General features: G+C 35.8%; 1 protein-coding gene across 1 annotated transcript in view; it reads right to left on the bottom strand.

The window, feature by feature from the left end:
- The window catches only part of PCDH11X (protocadherin 11 X-linked), a 944,132-nt gene that overhangs the window by 437,064 nt on the left and 481,450 nt on the right, over window positions 1–25,618 (bottom strand). The window contains exon 8 of the mRNA XM_004377548.3: window positions 2,982–3,011. Within this exon, the coding sequence (XP_004377605.2) occupies window positions 2,982–3,011 (30 nt within the window). The remainder of the gene's footprint in view (window positions 1–2,981; window positions 3,012–25,618) is intronic.

The following is a 25,618-nucleotide window of genomic DNA, read 5'->3' on the forward strand; positions in this document are numbered from 1 at the left end:
GAAGCCTAGGGGGCAGTGAGTTGAAGATAATGGTGATGGAATAATTTGGAAAAGGATAGTGAGAATAGCAGCACAACTGGAAGAATGTAATCAATGTCAATGAATTGTACATGTAGAAACTTTAAAAATGGTGTAACTTTGACTATGTATATTTTCACCAATAAAAAAAGGTCCTCAAGTTCGAGAAGGGAGAGTATTGACATGTCGTGGGGTTGTTAACCAATGTCATAAAACAATACGTGTACCGACTGTTTAATGAGAAACTATTTGTTCTGTAAATCTTCATCTAAAGTACAATAACAAAAAATTTTTAAAAAAGTATACACATATTGCTTTGTGATATTGGTTGTAATCCCCACAATGTGACAGCAGGCTCCCCCTTTCCACTCCAGGTACCCTGTGTCCGTTCGTCCAGTTCCTGTCCCTTCCTGCCTGCTTGTGTTGCTTTTGGGCAGGAGTTGTCCATTTGGTCTCATCTATTTGATTGAACTAGGAAGCACGCTCCTCACGTGTTTTGTTTCTTTTATAGGCCCTGTCTAATCTTTGTTTTGAAAGTGGGCTTCAGGAATGGTTTCCTTTCTGATTTAGCAGGGTGTCCAGGGGCCCTAGCTGCATATTTAATGAAGTGATAAAATAGTTTTCTGAATAGGAACATGGGTTCAACTCAAAGTGAATTATACAGAGTCCTAAGTTTTTAAAACAAAGATGTCCCCTATTTTTAGGGTAACTATACTTGATAAATTTTGCCAACATTTCTGTTCTTCAAAATTTTGACTTTAGATAACTGAGCAACAGGTCTTTTTCTAAATTTACCATAATGGTTGAGAATGTCAGAACACCTAAAGTTTGCAGGACTTCTCTCTCTCTCTGTCTATCTATCTATCATCTAACTATATGTTGTTGTTGTCAGCAGCCATTGAGTAGGTACTCAACTCACGAAGACCCTATATACAGTGGAACAAAATGCTGTCTGGTCCTGCACCATCCATATGATTGGCTGCAGATGGTTAGTGTTGTTGATAATTGCCATTGAGTTGATTCTGACTCTTGATGATCCCATATTTGCAGAGCAGAACTGCTCCATAGGGTTTTCAAGGCTGTGACTTTTCAGGAAGCAGATTACCAGGTCTTTCTTCTGGGGTGCTTCTTGGTAGTTTTGAACTGCCAACCTTTAGGCTAGTAGTTGAGCACTTAACTGTTGGCACCACCCAGGGACTCCTTAAAAACCAAATCAGTTGTTGTCAAGTCAATTCTGATTCATAGCAACCCTACGTGTTTCAGAGTGGAACTGGGCTCCATAGGGTTTTCATGGCTTTAAACTTTTGGAAGCAGATCACCAGGCCTTTCTTCCTAGGTGCCTCTGAGTGGATTCAAACCACCTATCTTTCAGTTAGTAGCCAAGCACTTAACTGTTTGCAGTGAAGATGTCACTGTTGTGAAAATCCATAGGGTTTTCATTGGCTAGATTACCAGGATTTTCTTCCTAGTACGTCTTAGTCCAGAAGCTGCACTGAAACCTGTTCAGCATCATAGCAATACTCAAGTCTCCACTGACAGATGAGTGGTGACTGTGTATGAAGTGCATTGGCCAGGAATTGAACCTGGGTCCTCTGCAGGGAAGGGGAGAATTCCACCACTGAACCGTGACTGCCCCCGCTCCACCCCTAAATATATATATATATACATACATATATATGTATGTATATATATATGTGTATATATGCAATTCCACATAGTACACAGTAGTAGCCAGTGATATTTTACTTTCCCTGCTTCCTTTCTTTTCTACTGTTAACTGGAGAACTCTTCTATGATCTTTTGTCTTCTGGGAGGAGTTGACTCTCAGACAGGCATTTGAAAACTCTCAGAAAGATGTATCGATTTAAAACTCTCTGATTCTCTTATTTTAGTTTACCTCTCAAACATAAATTGTAGTTTATCTCTCAAACATCACTTTGGCATTCTAGTTAGAGGCCTTTCTCAGGCAATTGGTACACTTGGTAAAGACATCCAAGGCTAACAGGTTACTTCCTGGCATAGCCCAGACTACTGTTTAGCAAGTTCCTTTTCAAAAGCAAGTTTTGAACTCCAAAACCAGAATAGGATAGTTTGCCCCATTCACATTTAACCTAGCATACAGTAATGGTAAACTTTGACTCCTATGGATAGAGTTTAAGGCTTCCTGAATTTAATTTCCAAAACATCTTTCATCAGAAGCTTGTAAATGAAACTCATTTCTTTCAACTTCAAAACACGGTGAGGAAACCATGTCATAAATGCTAAGGAAAAAAATGTCAGTAAACAGCAGTAAAACTTTATTAACTTTATTTTTAGAGGTAGTGCAATTTAACTAGTGAGGTATTTATAATTTAACAACATGTGTGAGATAGTTTTCTTTTAATAGTTGAGAAAGAACTTCTTCAACAAAACTGGACTGTTCACATATATTTGAACAGAATTTAACATTTTTCACTTTGGAAGATGACATTCTAAAGCCCAATTTCTCTGAGAACATCATTTTGCCGATTAACCATATTTAGTTTAGTTACAGTATTCTTCCCTGTGATTTAATCAGAGACCTGCGTGGTTCATATTAAGTAACTTTTGCTGACACTGCTAAATTGTGAATTGACACCAAAATGGTCCTTTTTTATTGCTAAAAACTTATCATAAAATAACTGTATTACCAGAACATTCACAAAATGATGCTGTCAGCAGTATGTTGTTTTGGCACAGTGGGAAAAGAAAGTACTGGTGAAAAATGAAATAAAATCAGACTTGAAAATTGCTTCTAGGACTGCTTAAGTGATACAAACATGGAGATAGCTCACCTTGAAGCTCTTTTAAGGCAGAACCATAACATATATCATCTTAATATTTACAGTTTAACTCCATGGAGTAACTACTATACTCTCAGAAATTTAAGAAAAAAAATCATAACATTTTACATAATCAATTTTCTTTGAAATTTACAATCTTACCTTTCCTGCTTTTTTTCCCTCAGATTTCCGCTGATTTGGGATAAAATGAAGGCAAGGGAAAACAAAACAAAACAAAAACATAAATCAGCTCCAATTTGATTACTTCAAATACATTTTTTTAAAACCATGTCCATATTCCCAGTGCCACAGTACACAATTTTGTTCGTCTGCTGAAGCCGTATCAATCTCCTACATTCTTCATTGTTTTCAGAAATGGGATATAACAACATTGTAAATCTCTTGCAACCATCTGGAGCCTGGTGGTGCAGTGGTTAAGAACTACGGTGAGCTAAGGCTGCTAACCAAAAGATCAACAGTTCAAATCCACCAGTTGCTCCTTGGAAACCTGATGGGGCAGTTCTACTCTGTCCTAAACAGTTGCTATGAGTGAGAATTGGCTTGGCGGCAATGGGTTTCTTTTTTTTTTTTGGTGGGGGGGGGAGGTTTGCAACCATATGAGAAGCCATATAGAAACTTTAATCAGAATTAATAAATTGTTATATGTTTGGTTCATATAGGCATTGGGCAAGAAAAGGAACCCTTTCAATTTGATATTATGATATCACTTATTTCTAAATGAGGGCATTTATTTCAAGCATTAACACATTCTTAATTAAAGAAAGAAGAACTAGACTGGTTGGAAATTCATGAACAGAGAGTAAACATAAGAAATATCTATTTGGCATTGAGGCACTCTCTCTAACTGTTAAAACAATAATTTTGGTGGTTCTTAGGAGCATCTTAATTCAACTCTATGCAATCTAATTTTTTTTCAGCCATCCTGGTGAAGCCCTTTGGTTCACTTTTACTTATGACTCCTTTTTTTTTTTCCCATCCATCCTCAGAAGACAGGTTAAATTAAAATTTTTAAGATCCCAGAAACATTTAAGCCATTTGGCATTTTATATTCAGTCTCCTTTGTATAGGATGGGCACACCATATGGTAAATAGATGAAATGTCTACATTTCTATCTAATGTTGCTCCTAAAAGTGTCTTCTCCCCAAATTTTTCTCAGTTTCCTGTCCTCTCTACAGTTATGCAAAAGTAAGTATGAGAGCCTTCTCAAACACAAATAATTATAGAAAATTGGTGGTGGGGTAAGGGGTGGTTTTGAAATAAGGGTTAATACAAAGAGAGATACATTTAATATAGTAAGAGGATGAATGCTTTATATTTTTTATTCAATGGCTTATTCCTAGATCAAGTGGGTTTTTTTTTTTTTTTTGTCATTTTAATGTAATTTGATTCTCCAAAAGTAGAATTATGGTAAGTAACCAAATATAGGCACAAATCTATTATCCTAGAAAATCAAAGTGTGCGTTTTGTCCTTCCATTTCGGGTATTTATTTTTAGCCTAAGATATTCATATTGTCTGTCTTCATTGATCAAATTCAACTGCCAATGGCTCAATGTTAGAATTCAATTTGTCTGTGAAGACATTGCCTGAGGATAGCACTTTGAATAGTCTCTTCCAAGAAAGTGTCCTTGGATCTTTAATGCTTTGAACAATCAGTATTCTGGTTTTCCATCTCTTTTTATCAAATTTAACTTTCCCAAATAAACAAACTCACGGACATTTAAGAAAAAAAAAAAAAACTTTGTCTATATCTAAGAACGTAACATTCAAAACTATCATTCTCTGCTTTGCAGAACTAAAATGGATCTTTTTATATGTGTACCATTAGAGGTCATTTTCAAAAACATGTTAGATTTTAGTTATATTTTTTACCATTTTCTCACTGAACAATCTAATACCATTAAAATCCTCACTGAACTACTGAAGATATGGAAATGTTCATTATATCTATCTTGATAAATTATGTAGTGAATTATTGCAAAGCTAATCATCTAGGCAAGATTTAAGGCTAGTCAACATATTGAGGTATGCACATCCTCCATCTTCACCTAATAAAAAAGGGACAAAGCCAAAATATATGTGTTTATTTACCTAAGTTATATATTTTAATTAACAGCTTGTTCCTGCTGTACTATTTTACCCTTATTCAAGAATTTCTAATGAGAAAAGCTTAAAATAGATCGTGGGAAATATTAAAATGATAGTTTTTGCATTTATCCACACCACCCAGACACAACACAGTCTGTCACCATGAGTGGGTCTTATTGCATGACAATTAGGCAAGCATTAGAATTTAGAAAAATCACAGAAATATATTGGCAGGCGTACAAGTAAGTTGGCAAACTGATACCAGATTTGATGCCAGAAATTTTTTTTTTTTTTTAAATCAATGATGGAAGGGGGAAAAGCATTCTAAAAGCAATTTATACTTTAATAGAGGTATGGATTTTTATTTCCTGATTTAAAAACTGATCCCAAAATGACCAGCATTAAATCAAAAAAATTACTGTTTGTTATGATTGCATTGTGTCCCCCCAAAAATGTGTGTCAATTTGGCTAGGCCATGATTCCCAGTATTGTGTGGTTGTCTACCATTTTGTGATCTGATATAATTATCCTATGTGCTGTAAATCCTAACTTCTATGATGTTAATGAGGCAGGATTAAAGGCAGTTATGTTAATGAGGCAAGGCTCAATCTACAGGATTAGTTTGTATCTTGAGTCAATATCTTTTGAGATACAAAAGAGAAAATTGAATAGAGAGGAGAGGGACCTCCTACCACCAAGAAAGAAGAACCCAGAGGAGAGTGCGTCCTTTGGACCCAGGGTCCCTGTGCTGAGAAGCTGCTAGATGAGGGGAAGACCAATGTCCAGGACCTTCTCCCCAAATTGATATAGAGAGAAAGCCTTTCACTGGAGCTGGCACCCTGAATTTGGACTTCGAGCTTCCTAAACTGTGAGAGAATAAAGTTCTGTTTGTTAAAGTCATCCCTTGTGAACTTCTGTTATAACAACACTAGATGACTAAGAAATTGTTCAAGCTAAGTTTTATACAGTGAGAAGGGGGAGAAAAGTTAACTAGTCTGGCTGCTTATTGGCTCATATTCTTCCGTAATATTTATAAGTCATGTATTTTCATATGTTCTTATTAACTTCCTGGTGTGAATAAATCCTCAAATGGCAAGGAAGAGATCAATAACCCAAAAGAGTGTTGCTTTTGTGCAATCTCTCTGGGAAATCCGAACTCCTTTTTTCCCCCTTCTCTAGGTTTACAACATCCCCTTTCCTTCTCCTTTCTATGTAAAGTACAGCTATTATCTTCGTTCTGAGTTCAAGTGGTGTATTTTCGTGTATGTTTGCTGCTTACAGAGAAAAAGTCCTCTTGAACACTAGTATTAATAATTTCTGACCACTAAGGTTAATGATAGATTTAAGGGAACAAGACTATAGTAGGAAGTCAAGGAGGCCACATCTCTGCACACAGGTAACAGAAAAAAGGAGGAATACATTAAAGAAAAAATACACTAGAGCTTATCCTAAATCACTACCCTGTCTGCTGATTAGGAAAGAAGTAGAACAGAATTTGTACAGGTAGACAATGCACTTGGTGGCCACAGATTTATTATAAAACCTGATTACAAGTCTCACCCAATAAAGCACCAACTATAAGTAAATTTTGTCAGCTGGACTAAGAGCAATATCATCTTGAGCTGTCCAATAACAGTCAATGCTTAAAAGCGCTTATCAGAATGACACTGGCAGTGCTATGCAGCACTGCAGGTGTTATGACGGCACCTTTTCTGAATAGCATTTTCAAAATAAATCTTTTTTAACCGTTGTAAACACATAGTAGGTCCTCAAAAAAATTTGTTTAGTGGATGAGTGAAACTGGGGAAGGAGGTTCGTATCCGTGTGTATGTGTGTGTGTGTGTTTGCAACATAACTAGAAGCCTGTGAAGTGAGTTTTCTAATGCTATACCATGTGGAGTACACCCCTAGTCTGCATTTAAAAATTGAGTGCACAGATTCTATACTGAGAAAAAAATGTCACAACTTTAAGACCAATTAATTTCTACTTGGTTTAAATCGCTAGATAACGATCATCACTCTGTTTACTTCATTCTGTTACCTGACATATATGGCATCCTATTTAAGAACTCTATTGTGTTATCAGCTTAGAGTGCTGAAGCCCATAAAAGAAATACACTGGTCTATCTAATCATTATCATCATCAACGTCATCATCATCTGCCTTCTCAACATGTTTGTTTATAATCTATTTCTTTTTGAAAATGCAAAACGTCACTTCTAAAGAACAAATTCATGAGAATGCATCTAGGGCTTTCTATCACCTTATTCCATCTTTTCTAAAATTGAGGCTGGTATCAAAATTTCATAGATAGTATTTATGCTGCAGCTCTACTCTGTCCTATAGGGTTGCTATGAGTTGGAATTGATTTGATGGCATACAACAACGATCACGACATTTTAAATCAGAAGACTGAGGTGTCAGTCCTGATTCCACAGCTAGCCATAGGAACTTTTACAAGCTTTAGAGTGCCGTATCTTCCTCCTACACTGAGTCCCAGACATTGACTACATTTATTGATGATGATGATGGTGATAATGATTCTGACAATGACAGCAACACTACTGCCACAGTCATTACTACCACCACTATTGTCGCAGCCTGTTTATTAAGTATGAGGCATTGTACTAAATGGTTTTCAGATATCATCTCATTTAATTCTTATAGTGAAAATATCACTCCCATTCTACAGATAAGGAAAATGTGGCTTAAAAAAGCTAACTAACTTACTTAATGACTCTACTTGAAAGAGGAAGAGTATACTGGATTCTAAAGTCCATATTCTAGAATGTAAGCTCCACGGCAGCAGGAACGTTGCAATTTTGGATTATTGCTATATCCTCAATACCCAAGAACGTGCCTGGCACATAGCAGACCAGAAGCGAATATTTATTGACTGAATAAAAATTTCAGGTACATTCCTCAATTGTTTAGTTATATGACTATAGGTAAATTTAGAGCCAATGTGTAATATTTAGTCATGAATTTTGGCAAAAAGTAAAAATTCAGAAGCCAAAATACCTGCGTTCAAATCCTGGCTCTACCATTTACTACCTAAGTGACTCTAGGCAGTAACTTCTTGTTCTTTTGTTTTAGCTTTGTCATCTGTAGAATAGTGAAATACTGCCTACTTTAGAGGAATTGTGATGAGGGTTAAATGAATAATTCAAGTGATTTTAACAGTTGCTGGCATTTGTCAGAAATATGTGTTAAGTATTATTTTTTAATCGCTTTACTGAGGTATTATTGGCATACAATCAGCTGCCCATATATGCCATGTACAATTTGATGGGTTTGACATATGTAGACAGCCATGAAACCATCATCACATCAAGATAATCAATATATGCATCACATACAAAAGTTTCTTTGTGCCACATTTTAATCCGTCGACCGTTCCCAACCCCCCTTCCACTGGATGTACCTTGTCTGTTTTCTCTAACTATATTAGTTTGCATTAGAATTTTACATAAATGGTATCATATAGTTTAAAATAATTTTGTCTGGCTTCTTTCACTTAGCGTAATTATTCTGAGCTTCATCCATGTTGTTGTGTGTATTAATAGTTCATTCATTTTAATTATTGAGTAGTATTCCACTGCATGGCTATAGCACAGTTTGTTTATTAATTCACCTGTTGATGCACATTACGTTGTTTTCAGTTGTTACTTATTACAAATGAGGCTGCTATGAACATTTGTGTACAAGTTTTAATATGGATATATGCTTTCATTTATTTTGGATAAATACCTTGAAGTGCAATGGCTATTATATAGGATATAGTTTCAGATGCTGGAATACAGACCCAAAAAGCTGTGACTAATATAAGATAGAATTACCTATCTCTCACCTAAAATTTAAGTGCAAACATAATAAGGTGCTAATATTCTAACCATATGTTAGAATCTCTCTCTTGTTTTTCTTCATGTCTCTGGGGTCTTGCCTTTCTTTGTCCAGTCCAACAGAGTTCACACCACATTACTATATCAGAAACAAGGAAAAAGAAAGGGGATCAAGTGAGGACACATATTTACATTTTAGAACTTAAATCAGAATTTTACCCATCACTTCCTTTCACGTATCCTGGCCAGAACATAGTCATGTGGTCATCTTGGAAAGGTAGTGGTAAAATGTATACGTTATTACAGACTCAGTGTCCTCAGCTAAAAGTAGTGAGTCCTGTTCTCTAGGGGAACATTAGCAGTCTCTGAAAACCACAAGATAATATTTATCTTCTGTCATGGTTTGAATTGTCTCCCCCAAAAAATGTGCGTATCAATTTGGCTAGGCCATGATTCCCAGAATTGTGTGGTTGGCCTCCATTTTGTGATTGTAATTTTATCTTAAAGTGGATTAGGGTGGGATTGTAACACCACCTTTACCCAGGTCACAGCCCTGATCCAATGTAAGGGGAGTTACCCTGGGGTGTGGCCTGCAACACCTTTAATCTCTCAAGAGATAAAAGGAAAGGGAAGCAAGCAGAGAATGGGGGGACCTCATACCATCAAGAAAGAAGTGCCAGGAGTAGAGCACGTCCTTTGGATCGGGATCCCTGCGCCAAGAAGCTCTTAGTCTGGGGGAACAGCGAAGAGAAGAAGGCCGATAGAGAGAAAAAGCCTTCCCCTGGAGCTGATGCCCTGAATTTGGACTTTTAGCCTACTTTAACTGTGAGGAAATACACTTCTCTACGTTAAAACCATCCACTTGTGGTATTTCTGTTATAGCAGCACTAGATGACTAAGACATCTTCTAAAAGAAACTTTAATGTGAGCACAACTAATAGAAATGATTAACATGTTTGTTCTTACGTCACCTTAATTTTCCATACTCTTATCTGTAATTCTTTGTTTTTGACTCTTCTTTGTGTGTGTGTGTGTGTGTGTGTGTTAGCTATTATTAATAGTAATTTACTTTTAAACAATTAACTTTGGAATTAAAGACTGTATAACTGTGCAAAATTAAAAAAAAAAAACTATATACTGATGTCCAAAATTAGTTTAATTTCATTAATAAAATTATGTAGGATGGACTACTTCCTGGGATTGAAATATTGGACAGCAAATTGCCAAGATCATCTATTTCAGAGGGTTGAAAAGTTACTCATTTCCTGATACAAATTTCCTGGACAAATTAACCCATCATTTAACATACATATATTAAATGATAAATTTTCTTATGTTAAAATGAATGTCATTTAAAAATGGTTATCAAATTATTATTTATTAAAATCCAGGACACCGTATATCACTGTTAAAGCCTGAAAGAAAAGACAATTGGAGAAAGAGGTAGGGTATCATGGGACAATGATGTTGCAGTTATAGGACAAGGAGTAGAGAAATTAAGAGTACTGGACTGAATATACCTGAAATTGTTTTATGCGTCCTGCATCTTTGAATTCTAACATGCAGATATTATATAGAATAGCAGAATGAGAGTCAAATTAAAGGAAAACTGTTTTATTCAAGATTGATGCTATAATAGATGTACTAAAAGCTAAACAAGAACAAAATATTATCAAGATGACATACAAGCAGAATATTATGCACGATGCAAAATCCCCAGCTTATCAGGATCCAGGGTTGAGTTAGAGTACAATTTCACCTTGTTCTAGCATAATGCTTTTGGCTTTTCAAAACCCTACTCTTGTTCTGCAACGTTTTTATACTATGACAGTAACAAGAGCAATGTGACAGACACATCTGCTTTGTAAAAATATTGCATGTCAGTGGAAACGATGTTTCATTTTTAATTGTTCGAGTTTTGCATAAAGATACCTTTGTTTGTTTACTGCTGAGGACATATGCAATTATCTCCAATATCACTTTAAGTTACAGATCATCTTAGCATGTGTCATTCTTGTTAAATGTGCAAATCTGACTGAGAATGTTGCATTGTGTCTATTAAAGCTTACAGATGTTTGTAAAATGAACATCAAAGCAAAAGTTACGAGAATAAACACAGAATACAAATAATCTTTCTTATTTACTAGAAATAAAGCATTTTTTAAAACGCACTAGCTGCCAAACTGCTTAATTCTGTGAATCCCTGCTTTTTCATATTAGAAGACAATGTGGCAAAATACATCAGTTGTAATAAATAAAAATTTAAAAGCCAACTATATGCTTACCTTTATATGAAACTTCAGGATAAACACATGGTATTTAGGTATATACCCAATAGACTCGAAAACAGCTACGTATACAGACACATTGTAATCTAACAGCATAAAGAATCACCTAAATTCATGAAGGAAAAGAATCAGGATCAGCACAGAACTGGTTCCTATGAGGTGGATGTCAGACATATCACCACTACCCAACTTCACTATTTTTGACCCTAGTCCTTTCCTGCACAGAACTCTCCACTTCTCTGCTAGGTTTGATAATTCCTTGCAATAACCACACACAACTCACAGCTATATGGTTTATTAGGGAAGTAACAGGCTATAACTTGGAATCAAGATCAGCTTGGAAGTAACAGGAACAACTCGGGATCAGGCTCAGGAAGCGCATAGGTAAGGTTTAGAAGGCTCCCCCAAGATGGAGAGCACATTTGTCCCTTCTTCAGTGCAGGATGGCTTCCAACCAGGACAGCTCTCTCAGGCCCTTCTCAGCCATGCTAGCAGGTCCTTCTCTTGGCCATGCAAGCAGACAGGCCCTTCTGACGGCTGTGCTACAACCCCTCTTGGCCATGCACACCCTCCTCTCAGCTGTGCAGACCTCTCTGCTATCGGCCTCCCTGCCATCGACCTCTCTGCTGCTAACTGGCCCAGCTCATAGCCAGTGTAACAGTTTGCTCAGCTCTCGTATAATTGCTTTCTTAGCAGCAGCTTTCTGCCATCACCACCAGTTCTGCCACAGGGCCCTTTCCATGTATTCAGTGTTACAGCCCATGACCCATATTACATCTTTTTTAGGAGGTTCCTAACCTTCTCTCTCTCTGCTTCTCTCTTCTCTGAAAAACCTCTGTGGGGTTGGTGACTCATACATACAAACTCCTTGTCAATTTCGAGGCATGGCTCTCCCAGCAAGACCACAATCTACCAATCCCTTCGGTGGACTGCAAGTCACTCAGTCCTATCAGGTGGATTTCCAAGCCAATATTTGCGTAGTAAGTCAACCAATCCCTGCAAAGTGCATACAGTAGACCAGTCACACATCAGACTGCAGCCCAGGGCCAGACGAAAAGTATTAAACCAGTAAGTTGCTTACAGCTTACCCAGAAATGTCAATCAACCTGAGGAATCCCCTGTAACAAACTCTCTGGGGTAGAAAACAATCTGGCCGCACCCCCACAAGTTGCTTCTCCAAAGAACTGTTGCTGTTGTTGTTAGGAGCCATCGAGTCAATTTCAACTCATAGCCACCCTATGTGACAGAGTAGAATTTCCCCATAGGGTTTCCTAGGCTGTAATCCTTACAGAAGCAGATTGCCACATCTTTATCCTGCAGAGCTGCTGGGAGGGTTCTAACCATCAACCTTTTAGTTAGCAACCAAGTGCTTAACCATTGTGCCACCAGGGCTCCTCCTCCAAAGAACTAGGGCAAAGGTAAATTTTCAAGGCTTAGGGGAAAACATCTCCCAAGCTGTTTTTCCAAAGAACCAAAGCAAAAGACCACATACAGGAACTCATTTCACCACACAAGTATACCGATGTTAACTGCAACACTATTCACAATAGCCAAAAGGTGGAAACAAACCCAAATGTCCATCAGCAGACGAATGGATTAAAAAAATGTGGTATATACATGCAATGGAATATTACTCAGCTATACAGAGAAATGAAGTCTTGATACTTGCTACAACATGGATGAACCTTGAAAACTTCATGCTAAATGAAATAAGTCAATCACAAAATGACAAATATTGTATGATATCACTTATATGACATACCTAAAATCGTAAAAGGCATAGATATCAGAGTTTAACAGTGGTTACCAGGTGTGAGAGAGAAGGGGAAAAGGAGAATCGTTGTTTAGGAAGCAATGAGTTTGTTTTTGGTGATGTAAACTTTGGTAAAGGATATTGTTGATGGCTGCACAACATGACTGACTGATGTAGTTGCTGTCACTGAATTGTACCTGTGACAGATGTTGGAATGGCAAATGTTATGTTATGTATATTTTTACAACAATAAAAAATAAAAATAAATAGTATTACTGGTTCTTTAACATTCTTCTCATTCAAGTGAAAGCATTCTAAATAAATACTAGTTATGTATGTACCTTTCTGATAGACTTGAACCTAGATTATATTTGCATTATTTTTTATTATCCTGAAAACTTTAGTTTCAATCTAATATTTCCTATCTTGTAACAGGCTGTGAAGTTATTATAATTAAGAGTCTGATACCTGATACCATCTGTTGCTTATTTCCTACTTCAGAAAAATAATCTCTCCTGAGATAATCATATAGTTTTTCTGAGTTCTTAGTTCCTTACTGACATATTCCGTTTCAAACTTCTCTAACAATTTCATGCTGAACTTTCACTTTCAATGCCTTTTCTGTGGAATTTTCAATTATATTTGAAATCCTCTAAGAAAAATTAAACTCAATAAGAGGCCCTTCTATTTTATCCAGTTGAATTCATTGTTTCTAGGATTGTGAGGTTTCATTAAGTCTGTCTCGATATTATCACCGTAAGTGAAGCCTAATAGTCAAAAAAATATACTTCCAACTCAGGAAAAGACTGGGCAAAAAATGGTTTGCTCCATTAATTAACCAATTCATCAAGCTAGAAATTAATTTAAAGATTATTGGGAATAAATCACTGTATTTTGTGTAATATGTAAATTTCTGCAGCACTGGGATGATTATAAGTAAGAATGGAAAAATGGAAAGAATATCAGGTTTTTAGTGACAAGGTATAGCTTCTAATTCTAGATCACCTGTTCATTTGTAAACCATTTACCAAAAGCCTATATGGTACTATGTACAATGTTTCTAGGTCATTGAGAAATGAATGGGATAAGATCCCAGCCCTGAAGGACCTCATAGTTTGGTAGGAAAACCAGATGTAGAAATAAATAATTACAATATAACATTTGAATTGTAATCATGGGCATATCAATAAAATGCTATTAAACCACAATTCATATCAGTAAGTAGCTGTATAACACTGAGCAAGTCACTTGGCCTATCTGAATCTCAGTTTATTAATCTGTAAAATGAAGATAATAATAACAATCCTTATCCCTCTACTTTCTGAGGTTATTGAAACTCAAAATCTTTCTCCGTATTCCTCCTTTCTTCCTTCTCCTCCTTCCTGAACTATTTTGGCATCTACGATTTTTAAGTTCTTACTGAGTTTTACACTCATTTTAGGTATTTAATATATATCACCTGATTTAATTTCTAAAATATTTCATCAGGGTGATATTTAAATTTGTGTAAACTGAGGCACAGAGATTTATGTTATTTGTGAAAATTACACAGACTGTTAACCAGGATGTAAACATTCTTTTCCGCCATAGTCTGCTGTACACCTCAGATATAAATATATAAAATATAAATATTATATTACTGAAAGTTAATGTCCTATGTGTCCAGATCTCTAACAATAAATAAATTATATGCTGAATAATATTTAAAAATATACATGAATAAAAATAAATATATGAATATTATATAAACTTCTATAACACTTCATTTCCTGACTAAATTATCATCTATGCTAGAGAAAGAATATTCAGATAGATATATCACTACTAAATGCATTGATATTAATGTAAGACTGTTACATTTGTATTTATTTAGTGGATTGATCTAAGTTAACTTTACCTAAAAAATTTGCAGTTGCATTTATATTAACTATTGGGATATTCAAGAAGTCCTGGTGGTGCGATGTTTAAGTACTTGGCTGCTAACTGAAAGGCTGGTGGTTTCAACCCCTCCAGCAGCTCTGCAGGTGAAAGACCTGGCAATCTTGTCCCATAAAGATTACAGCCTGTAATACCCTGTGGGGCAGTTCTACTCTGTTACATGAGGTCTTTATGACTTGAAAATAGATTCAAGGGCACCCAACGACAACAACATTGGGATATTCAGTGTTTTTGCATATGCAAGTAATAATCAGGAGCTTTGGGTATTAATCAGTTTATTTTTCTATAACTTAAGTAATCTACTAAATTGTACAATTGTCAAATTTTCATATTTAACATTTTAGTTCTCTGTTCAGTTGCCATCTGCTTAATTCAGATGAATCATATGTAAAGAGAATATTCCCTGTGTGGAGAAAGGGTCAGGGATCCACAATCTTGTTCTCCTTCAGTGTAGGAAGAACTACTCACTGTAACAAAGCTGGAAATCTACAGCCTAGAATAAATTCTTGTCTCCTAAACCATTTCTAACTCATTGATTGATTGATTGATTGATTCTAAGGCTAGGTACTAAAACTACAGTGATTGCTAAGATACACATAATCATCTCTGTGCTCATAGAGCTTACAGTCTCCATAAAGTAATAAAGACAATACGTGTGGTGTCAAAATAGTTTGGTAGCTTTTTCTTCATTAATAGAGGCACCCTTATATAATTTTCTCTCACAGATGATAATTTCTAATCATTTGGTTATAGCTTTAGCAGAAATATAAAGCAAATATAAATTAAAGGCACAACTTATTATTTACCACAGCTCAACTCCAATATCTATGATGCTGCCAATTTTCCATAATACAGAAATAAAAGCACTCCTCTCGAGTGTTCCATGAAGTCTTAAATTATCAAAGGCTTACATTAAAACTGCATAAGATAGGGTCTGAGCTTTATTTAAAAAAGCTGTTTCATTCCCTTAGAGGCTCATTCGCCTCAGGTATCTTCTCAGTAGTTAGCTCTTAAAGTATCTAAAATATTTTAAGCTTGCACATTTTTTACTGCTTTGTGAATATAGCGTAGATTTTCCATTTTTTTTAACTTACCACATTGAAGTTGTTATTTTCCACTTCCAATTCAACATAAAGCAGCCAATGATTCCATTTAGCTCTCCAGCTGAATTTATTCTCAGTAGAGCTCTGTATTCTGGACATTTTAATTTTTATTATTGGTTATTTATTATTGATTTTTTTTGGAAAAAATGAGACAGTTGTGATTCTTCGGAGTTCTAACTATAGGATTTTATAAGCCAAAATATTTAATGAGCGCCTACTATGTAACAGGAATAGTACTTAAGATCATGGGCTCTGAGACTAGAATGTCTGGCTCAAAAACAGCTCCAGCATATATTAACTGTATGATCTTGAAAAAGTACAAGTTGCTTAACTACTCTGACTACTCTGTGCTTGAGTCTTCCCATCTGTAAAACACTGACATTAATAGTAACTATATGACAGAGTGGCTGTGTGGGTTAAATGTGTTAATAGAGTAAAACACTTAACACACCGTTGGCCATGCAGTGAACACTCAGTAAATACTAGCTGTTATTGTTATAACACCATTATTTTATCCATGTACAATGTGAAACCTTCAGAACACTGATAAAACAAGAAAGAAGCTTACAAATCTACTGAGTAAGTTAGTTATTAAAAATACTTAGAGATAATCAATTAATTAATTGCTGATATGTGCAAAAGTGCCTTGAGTGGTAGTAAAACTTTGTGAGTGGGGAAACTTTTTCTTTGGGGTCCCAAGTGAATCAATACCTCATGAAAATGAATTATAGAAAGCTATAATACTGAGCTAGTTTGCCTGGAGCATATAAATACAGTCCTAGTTTAAAAAAAAAAAATCAAACGTTTTATTCAGCTAGTGACTATAGTTCAACAGTAAAAAGCTAAGTTTATTAAAGGCTTTAAACATTTATAAATCTCCAGAGCCACACGACTTAACTCATGGCCCTTAATGTTAAATCAGTAGTGAAACAGAGGTTTCTATCATGGACTCATGGGATCAGAATCTTGGCCTAGATGATGAGCTCTTTATCATATTCATTGTAATTGTGGCTCATCTTGAAATGATTAGATCTATTGTTAGAAAGAGGCCTTGTGAGCACTAAGGACGTAATGATTAATAGAAAATTTGGTATAATTCCTTTGGATAGATGTCTAAAGTCTCGTTTGAGCCATGAACCCAAATTATTAAGAGATTAAAGAAATTGCAATTCCTGCCCTTTATACACATTCATCACCAGGCTAGGATTTAATCATTGTAAGCAAAGAAGAGCAGAGAGCAAAATATTTTATAACTAGTGTTGTAGAGATAGAAAAACTTAAAAAATGGGCTACAGGAACAACAAGCCAGAACAAAAGTAAGCCATTAGAAATGTTCTAACAATACTTGGTTTAATTTCAGATGAAGGAAAAAACAATCTCTGGGCATCAAGCTTTTTTTTTTTCCTTTCACTGTTACGGCAAACTTAGTTGTTTTCTTTTTCTCCGAGAGAGGAAAAGTGAATGTCAGTCAGTCAAGGCTGACAATCTCGAAGAACTCTATCCTAAAGTATCTGTCTTGTTCCTAAGTGAGTTACCACTCTGATTCTTTTGTTTACCATGAAAACAGGTTTTCTAGTTGTAGCATATTAAACACAAAAAATATCAGAACTGTTCTCTTGTTTCTCTAAATAATTTATGGTTAAGATGAGTAGAATTTAATGGAAGTACATTTCCTTGAAATTAGTCAATACATATAAAAATAAGAGTCAAGTAAAGGGGGTAAGTTCTGCTAGTTTAAAAATTATAGTGGAGTTTATTTTATTAATGATATCTGTTTTCTTCATAAACCAAATAATCTAACCTCTGGAGATAAAAAAAAAAAAGATTGCACAAAAGGTAAATGTGCAAAGGGAAATGCATAGAAATTTTTAAAACATCTTTTAATGCTTACTTGACAACAGAGATACCATGATTTCAAAAGTGGATTTCCCAGGACAAGGCTCATCCATTGCATCTGAATGTGTTGACTCCTGAGATATCTCCAAATGTTTAAAACTAGGGAACATAAAGGAACCTAAATGGAAGTGAGGTTTCCACACTTCACTTGAAGTGGAAAAATGTTGATATCAGTAAGACTGTAATAAGTCACATATGTACATTATAATACACAGAGCGGCTAGTAGGAAAACTATACAAAGAAATACACTCAAAAACACTATAAATAAATCAAGATGGAATCTTAAAGAATGTTAAAGAAACCCACAGAAAGGAAAGAACACATAACCACTATTATATTCTGCTTACAGGAAACTCACTTCACATTCAATGACTTAGGTAGGTAGATAATAAAACCATGGGAAAGATACCATGCAAACATTAATCTAAATAATGCAGATATTATTTATATTCATATCAAATAAAGTGACTTCAGAGCAAAGGAAAACACTAGTGACAGAAAAGGGCATTACATAATGTTAATGGATCAATCCACTTAGAAAGATACAACAATTCTAAATGTGTATGCACCAAACAACAGAATCTCAAACTACATGAAGCAAAAACTAATAGAGTTGAAAGGAGAAATATACAAATTCACAATTATAGTTGGGAACTTAACACCTCAGCAACTGATATAACCGTCTGAAAGAAAATCAGCAAGGATATAGGAGAGTTGACTAACTCCATTAACCAACAGGATCTAATTGACATATATCTAACACTCCACCCATCCACAGAAGAATACATATTTTTTCAAGTATCAAACGTGCATCAGGAGCTCTGGTGGTGCAGTGGTTAAGAGCTTGGCTGCTAACCAAAAGGCCAGCAGTTCAAATCCATCAGCTGCTCTTTGGAAGCTCTATGGGGCAGGTCTACTCTGTCCTATAGAGTCACTATGAGTTGGAATTGACTCAGTGTAATGGGTTTGGTTTTTGGGTTTAATGTTCATCAAGATAAACCCTATCTGGAGGCATAAAACAACCAACAACTAATGTAACATGAATTGAAATCATAATATGTGTACTCTGACCATGTGGCAAAAAACTATAAATTAATAACAGAAAAGTAAAGCAAAATCTCTAAATATGTGGAAATTTAAAAAATTCACTTCTAAATATTCCATGAGTCCAAAAAATCTCAGAGGAAATAAAAGAGAGCTGAATTTAAAAAAAGTACCAAAATTTGTGAGACACAGCTAAAGCAGTGCTGAGAGGAAAATTTACAGCACCAAATCATTACAATAAACGAGAAAAAGACTCAAATCAATAACCTAAGCTTCTTCTACAAGACACTAGAAAAATAAAAATGAAATAAACGCAAAGCAAGCAGAAGGAAGGAAAAAGGTAATGATAAAGACAGAAATTAAAGAAATTGAAAAGTCACAGAGAATGTCAATGAAACAAAAGTCTAGTTATTTGGGAAAATATCAGTAAAAGTGATAAACTACTAGCAAAACTGAGAAAAATAAAAACACAAAACACTAACAGCGGAAATGAAATTGGGCATATCACGACAGATCATGCAGTCATTAATAAGATGATGGAATACTGTGAACAAATTGACACTCAGATTCAACAACAGAATTGATGGACCAATTCCTCAAAGATCACAAACTATCAAAATTCAGCCAAGATAAAATAGATATCTGAATAGTCCTGTAACCATTAAAAAAAGAAATAAATTCGAAATTTTAAAGCCTCCCTGTCCCTCCTCCCACAGAAACCTCCAGGCCCAGATGATTTCATTACAGAATTGTGTCAAATACTTAAAGAAGAATTAACAGCAATTTCACAGGCTATTTTCCAGGAAAAAGACGTGAACACTTCCTAATTCTTTTTTTTTTTTTACTGTATTTTTATTGTGGTTAAAAAAAAAAAAAAACCCACTGCCGTCGAGTCGATTCGGACTCATAGTGACACTATAGGACAGAGTAGAACTGCCCCATAAGGTTTCCAAGGAGTGCCTGGTGGATACGAACTGCCGACCTTTTGGTTAGCAGCCACAGCTCTTAACCACTATGCGGCCAGGGTTTCCTTACTGTGGTAAAACATATATAATATAAAATCTGCAATTTTAAATATTTTAAGTATATAATTTAGTGCTATTAATTACATTTACAATGTTGTGCAACCATCACCACTATCTATTTCCAAAATTTTTCATCACCACAAAGAAAATCTGTACCCATTAAGCAATAATGCTCCACTTCTTCCTTTCCCCAACCCCTGGTAAACACAATCTGCTTTCTGTCCCTATGAATTTGCCTATTCTATATATTTCATATTAGTGGAATCATATATTATGTGTCCTTCTGTGACTTCCTTACTTCATTAGCATACTATTTTCAAGATTCATCCATGGTGTATCATGTATCAGGCCTTCATTCTTATTAAAGATAATTAATATTCTCTTGTATGTTTATATGCCATTTTGTTTACCCATTTTTTTGTTGATGGACACTTGAATTTTTACATCTTTTGACTATTATGAGTAATGCTACTATGAACATTGGCATACAAGAACCTGTTTAAGATCTAGGTTTCAATTCTTTTGGATATATACTTGGGAGTGGAACTGGTGAGTCCTATGGTAATTTTATGTTTAACTTTTTGAGGAATCCTAAAACTATATTTCACAGTGGCTCACCATTTTACATTTCCATCAGCAATGTATAAGTGTTCCAATTTCTCCAATCCTCATTAACATTTTTTATTTTCCACTTTGTTGATTATAGATATGCAAGTATGCGTGAAGTGGTATCCCACTGTGGTTTTGATTTACATTTCCCCATTGACTACTGATGTTAAACCTTTTTCCATAAGCTTATTCGCCATTTGTATATCTTCTTTGGAGAAACGTCTATTCAGTTGCTTTGCCCATTTTTTACTTAATTTGTTTGTGTTTTTACAGTTGAGCTGTAGGAATTCTTTATATATTATGGATTTAAAAAAATTCTTATTAGACATATGATCTACAGATATTTTCTCCCATTCTGTGGGCTTTCTTTTCATTTTCCTCATAATGTCCTTTGATGCACAAACGTTTTTAATTTTAAAAAAGTCCAATTTATCTAATTTTTATTTGTTGCCTGTGTCTTTTTTTTGGTCATATTAACTAAACTATGGTCAATTTCTCCATATATTCTTGGTATTAAATCTTTATGAAATATATTACTTGAAAATACTGTTTTCCATCCTATGAGAGGCAGGTGTGTTTTCCCTTTCTTCGTGGTATCCTTTGATGCACAAAAGTTTTCAATGTAATGAAGTGTGATTTATCTATTTTTTTTCTTTTGTTGCTTGTGATTTGGTGTCATATTTAAGAAACAAATGCCAAGATCATGTAGTTTTGCCTCAATGTTTCCTTCTAAGAGTTTCATAGTTTTCACTCTTAAATTTAAATCTTTAATCCATTTTGAGTTAATTTTTTGTATATGGTGTAAGGTAAGGGTTCAATTTCATTCATTTGCATGTGGATATCCAGATTTCCCAGCACCATCTGTTGAAGAGACTGTTCTTTCCCTATTGAATGATCTTGGAATCCTTGCCAAAAATCAATTAACTAGAGACGTGAGTTTATTTCTGGGTTCTCAGTACTCCATTTTTTTTCTTTTTCAAGAATGTTTTGTCTCTTCAGAGTCCCTTGTAATTTCACATTAATTTGAGAATCAGCTTTTCCATTTCTGCAAAAAATGCCACTGAGATTTTGATAGGGATTGCATTAAATTGTATATCATTTTAGATAATATTGTTACCTTAACAATATTAAGTCTTCTAATACATGAACTTGGGCTGTCTTTCCATTCATTTAGGTCTTCCTTAATTTCTTTCAGCAATATTTTGTAGTTTTCAGGGTACAAGTTTTGCACCTATTTGGTTAATTTATTGTTGTTCTTGTTAGGTGCCATCAGTTAGATTCTTACTCATAGCCACCCTATCTACAACAGAATGAGAAACTGCCTGGTCCTGTGCCATCCTCACAATCATTGCTATGTTTGAGCCCATTGTTGTAGCCACTGTGTCAATCAATCTCATCGAGGGTTTTCCTTTTTTTCTGACCCTCTACTTTACTAAGCATGATGTCCTTCTCCACGGACTGGTCCCTCCTGATAATATGTCCAAAGTATGTGAGACAAAGTCTCACCATCCTCGCTTCTGAGGAGCATTCTGGCTGTACTTCTTCCAAGACAGATTTATTTGTTCTTCTGGAAGTCCATGGTATATTCAGTATTCTTTGCCAACACCGTAATTCAAAAGCATCAATTCTTATCTGATCTTCCCTATTCATTGTCCAGCTTCCACATGCATATGAACCAACTGGAAATACCATGGCTTGGGTCAGGCACAAGTTAGTCCTCAAAGTGACATCTTTGCTTTTTAACACTTTAAAGAGGTCTTTTGCAGCAGATTTGCCCAATGCAAAACATCATTTGTTTTCTTGACTGCCGCTTCCATGGGGGTTGATTGTGTAGTAAATTTATTATTGTTGTTAGGTGCCATTGAGTTGGTTCCAACTCATAGTGACCCTATGCACAACAGAAAGAAACACTGACAGGTCCTGTACTATCCTTACAATCATTGTTATGCCTGAGCCCATTGTTGCAGCCACTGTGTCAATCCATCTCATTGAAGGTCTTCCTCTTTTTCGCTGACACTCTACTTTACTAAGCATGATGGCCTTCTCCAGGGACTGATCCCTCCTGATAACATGTCCAAAGTATGTGAGACATGGTCTCGCTATCCTTGCTTCTAAGGAGCGCTCTGGTTGTACTTCTTCCAAGACAGATTTGTTCATTCTTTTGGCAGTCCATGGCATATTCAATATTCTTTGCCAATACCACCATTCAAAGGTGCCAATTCTTCTTCAGCCTTCCTTACTCGTCGTCCAGCTTTTGCATGCATGTGAAGCGACTGAAAACACCATGGCTTGGGTCAGGCACACCTTAGTCTTCAAGATGACATCTTTGCTTTTCAACACTTTAAAGAGGCCTTTTGCAGCAGATTTGCCCAATGCAATGCATCATTTGATTTCTTGACTGCTACTTCCAGGGCTGTTGATTGTGGATCCAAGTAAAATGAAATCCTTGACAACTTCAGTCTTTTCTCCATTTATCGTGATGTTGCGTATTGGTCCGGTTGTGAGGATTTTTGTTTTCTTTATGTTGAGGTGTAATCTTTGATCTTCATCAGTAAGTGCTTTAAGTCCTCTTCACTTTCTGCAAGCAAGGTTGTGTCATCTGCATAATGCAGGTTGTTAATAAGTTTTCCTCCAATCTTGATGTCCCATTCTTCTTCATAGAGTTCAGTTTCTCAGATGATTTGCTCAACATACAGAGTGAGTAGATATGGTGAAAGGATACAACCCTGATGCTCACCTTCCCTGAATTTCAACGACACAGTATTCCCTTGTTCTGTTCGAACCACTGTCTCTTGATCTACGTACAGGTTCCTAATGGGCACAATTAAGTGTTCTGGAATTGCCATTCTTCGCAATGTTATCCATAATTTGTTATGATCCACACAGTTGAATGCCTTTGCACAGTCAATAAAACACAGGTAAACATCTGTCATGGTTTGAATTATGTCCCCAAAAAATGTGTGTATCAATTTGGCTGGGCCATGATTCCCAGAATTGTGTGGTTGGCCTCCATTTTGTGACTGTAATTTTATCTTAAAGACGATTAGGGTGGGATTGTAACACCACCTTTACCAAGGTCACATCCCTGATCCAATGTAAAGGGAGTTTCCCTGGGGTGTGGCCTGCACCACCTTTTATCTCTCAAGAGATAAAAGGAAAGGGAAGCAAGCAGAGAGTTGGGGACCTCATACCATCAAGAAAGCAGTGCCGGGAGCAGAGCGAGCCCTTCTGACCTGGGTTCCTGCGCAAAGAAGCTCCTAGTCCAGAACACCGAAGAGAAGAAGGCCGACGGAGAGAAAAAGCCTTCCCCTGGAGTTGATGCCCTGAATTTGGACTTTTAGCCTACTTTACTGTGAAGAAATAAACTTCTCTTTGTTAAAGCCATCCACTTGTGGTAACTCTGTTATAGCAGCACTAGATAACTAAGACAACATCTTTCTGGTATTCTTTGCTTTCAGCCAAGATTCATCTGACATCAGCAATGATATCCTTCATTCCACATCCTCTTCTGAATCTGGCTTGAATTTCTGGCAGTTCTCTGTTGATGTACTGCTGCAACCATTTTTTCAATTATCTTCAGCAAAATTTTACTTGTGTGTAATATTAATGATATTGTTCGATAATTTCCAAATTCTGTTGGATCACCTTTCTTTGGAATGGGCACAAATATGAATCTCTTCCAACTGGTTGACCAGGTAGCTGTCTTCCAAATGTCATGGCATAGATGAGTGAGCACATCCAGTGCTGCATCTGTTTGCTGAAACATATCAGTTGGTATTCCTTCAATTTCTGGAGCCTTGCCTTTCACCAATGCCTTCAGTGCAGATTGGACTTTTCCCTTCAATACCATTGGTTCTTGACCATATGCAATGGTTGAATGTTGGCCAATTATTTTTGGTACACTGATTGTGTATTCCTTCCATCTGCTTTTGATTCTTTGTGTGTCATTCAATATTTTGCCCATAGAATCCTTCAAAATTGCAACTCGAGGCTTAAATTGTTTCTTCAGTTCTTTCAGCTTGAGAAATGCAGAGCATGTTCTTCACTTTTGGTTTGTTGACTCTAAGTCTTTGCACATTTTATTATAATATTTTACTTTGTCTTCTTGAACATATATTTAAGACAATTGATTTAGTGTTTTTGTTTAGTAAGTTCAATATCTGTGTTTCCTCAGGGGTGTTTTCTGTCACTTTATTTATTTTTTTCCTTTGAATGGAAAATATTTTCCTGCTTGTTTGTGTGCTTTATATTTTTTGTTGAAAACTGTACATTTTATATTATAAAATGGTACCATTGGAAATCAGATTATCCCCCTCCCCAGGATTTACTGTTCTTGACTGATGCAGACTTAGCTTGTGTTCAGCCAGTGTTTTTACTGAGATTTCCTTGAATGCCAGGAGTTTAAAAAACAAAATGTAATAACAACACCAAAATCTCTCTCAGTCTTTGCAGATCAACTGTCTGCTGAGGCACTCATTTAATGCTCAGCCAGTCTGATTACAGTCATCCCTCATCCTTCACTTCCTGCTTGCACTAAGGTTATGTATCAGCCATTTGTGACTGTTAAGATCTTCCAGGTGTTTATGAGCATGCTTCCTGTCTCGGGCATGTGTGTGCTTTTCTAAATTGCCCAGGATACGTGATTGTCTTTGAATGACCTAATTTACCAAACGAACTCTATTCCTGACTTTTCCTTTCTGGCTGTAGGTTGTCTATTGTATGTTTCAATCACAATGTTTTGTCCTAGGGGCCTTACAATGTTTTCAAGCAATGCCCTCTAGGTTTTGATGTTTCTGTGGAGATACAGGATTTTGGAATTGCGTAATCCACCACTTTGCTGATGCCACTCCGATTTATTTTGTAAGGTTATTATTATCCTGTTATCAACACCAAAGACAATATAATAAAAGAAAACTACAGATCAATATAGCTCATAAAATTAGATGCAAAAATTGACAATAAAATATTAGCAAACAGAATCTGACATTGTATAAAAAGAAGTATGCACCATGAAGATGGATTCATTCCATGTATATAGGGCTAATTCAACATTCAAAAATAAATCAGTGTAGGGGACTCCGGCAAGATGGCGGTCTAGGCAGAAGCACCACGCCGTCCCTCCACAACAAAGATCCGAAAAACTAAGCCAAACAGAGAATCAACAATCCTGAAACCCTAGAACATCAAATGAA

Source organism: Trichechus manatus, unplaced genomic scaffold (assembly GCF_000243295.1).
Source record: "Trichechus manatus latirostris isolate Lorelei unplaced genomic scaffold, TriManLat1.0 scaffold00051, whole genome shotgun sequence".
Taxonomy (NCBI): Eukaryota; Metazoa; Chordata; class Mammalia; order Sirenia; family Trichechidae; genus Trichechus; species Trichechus manatus.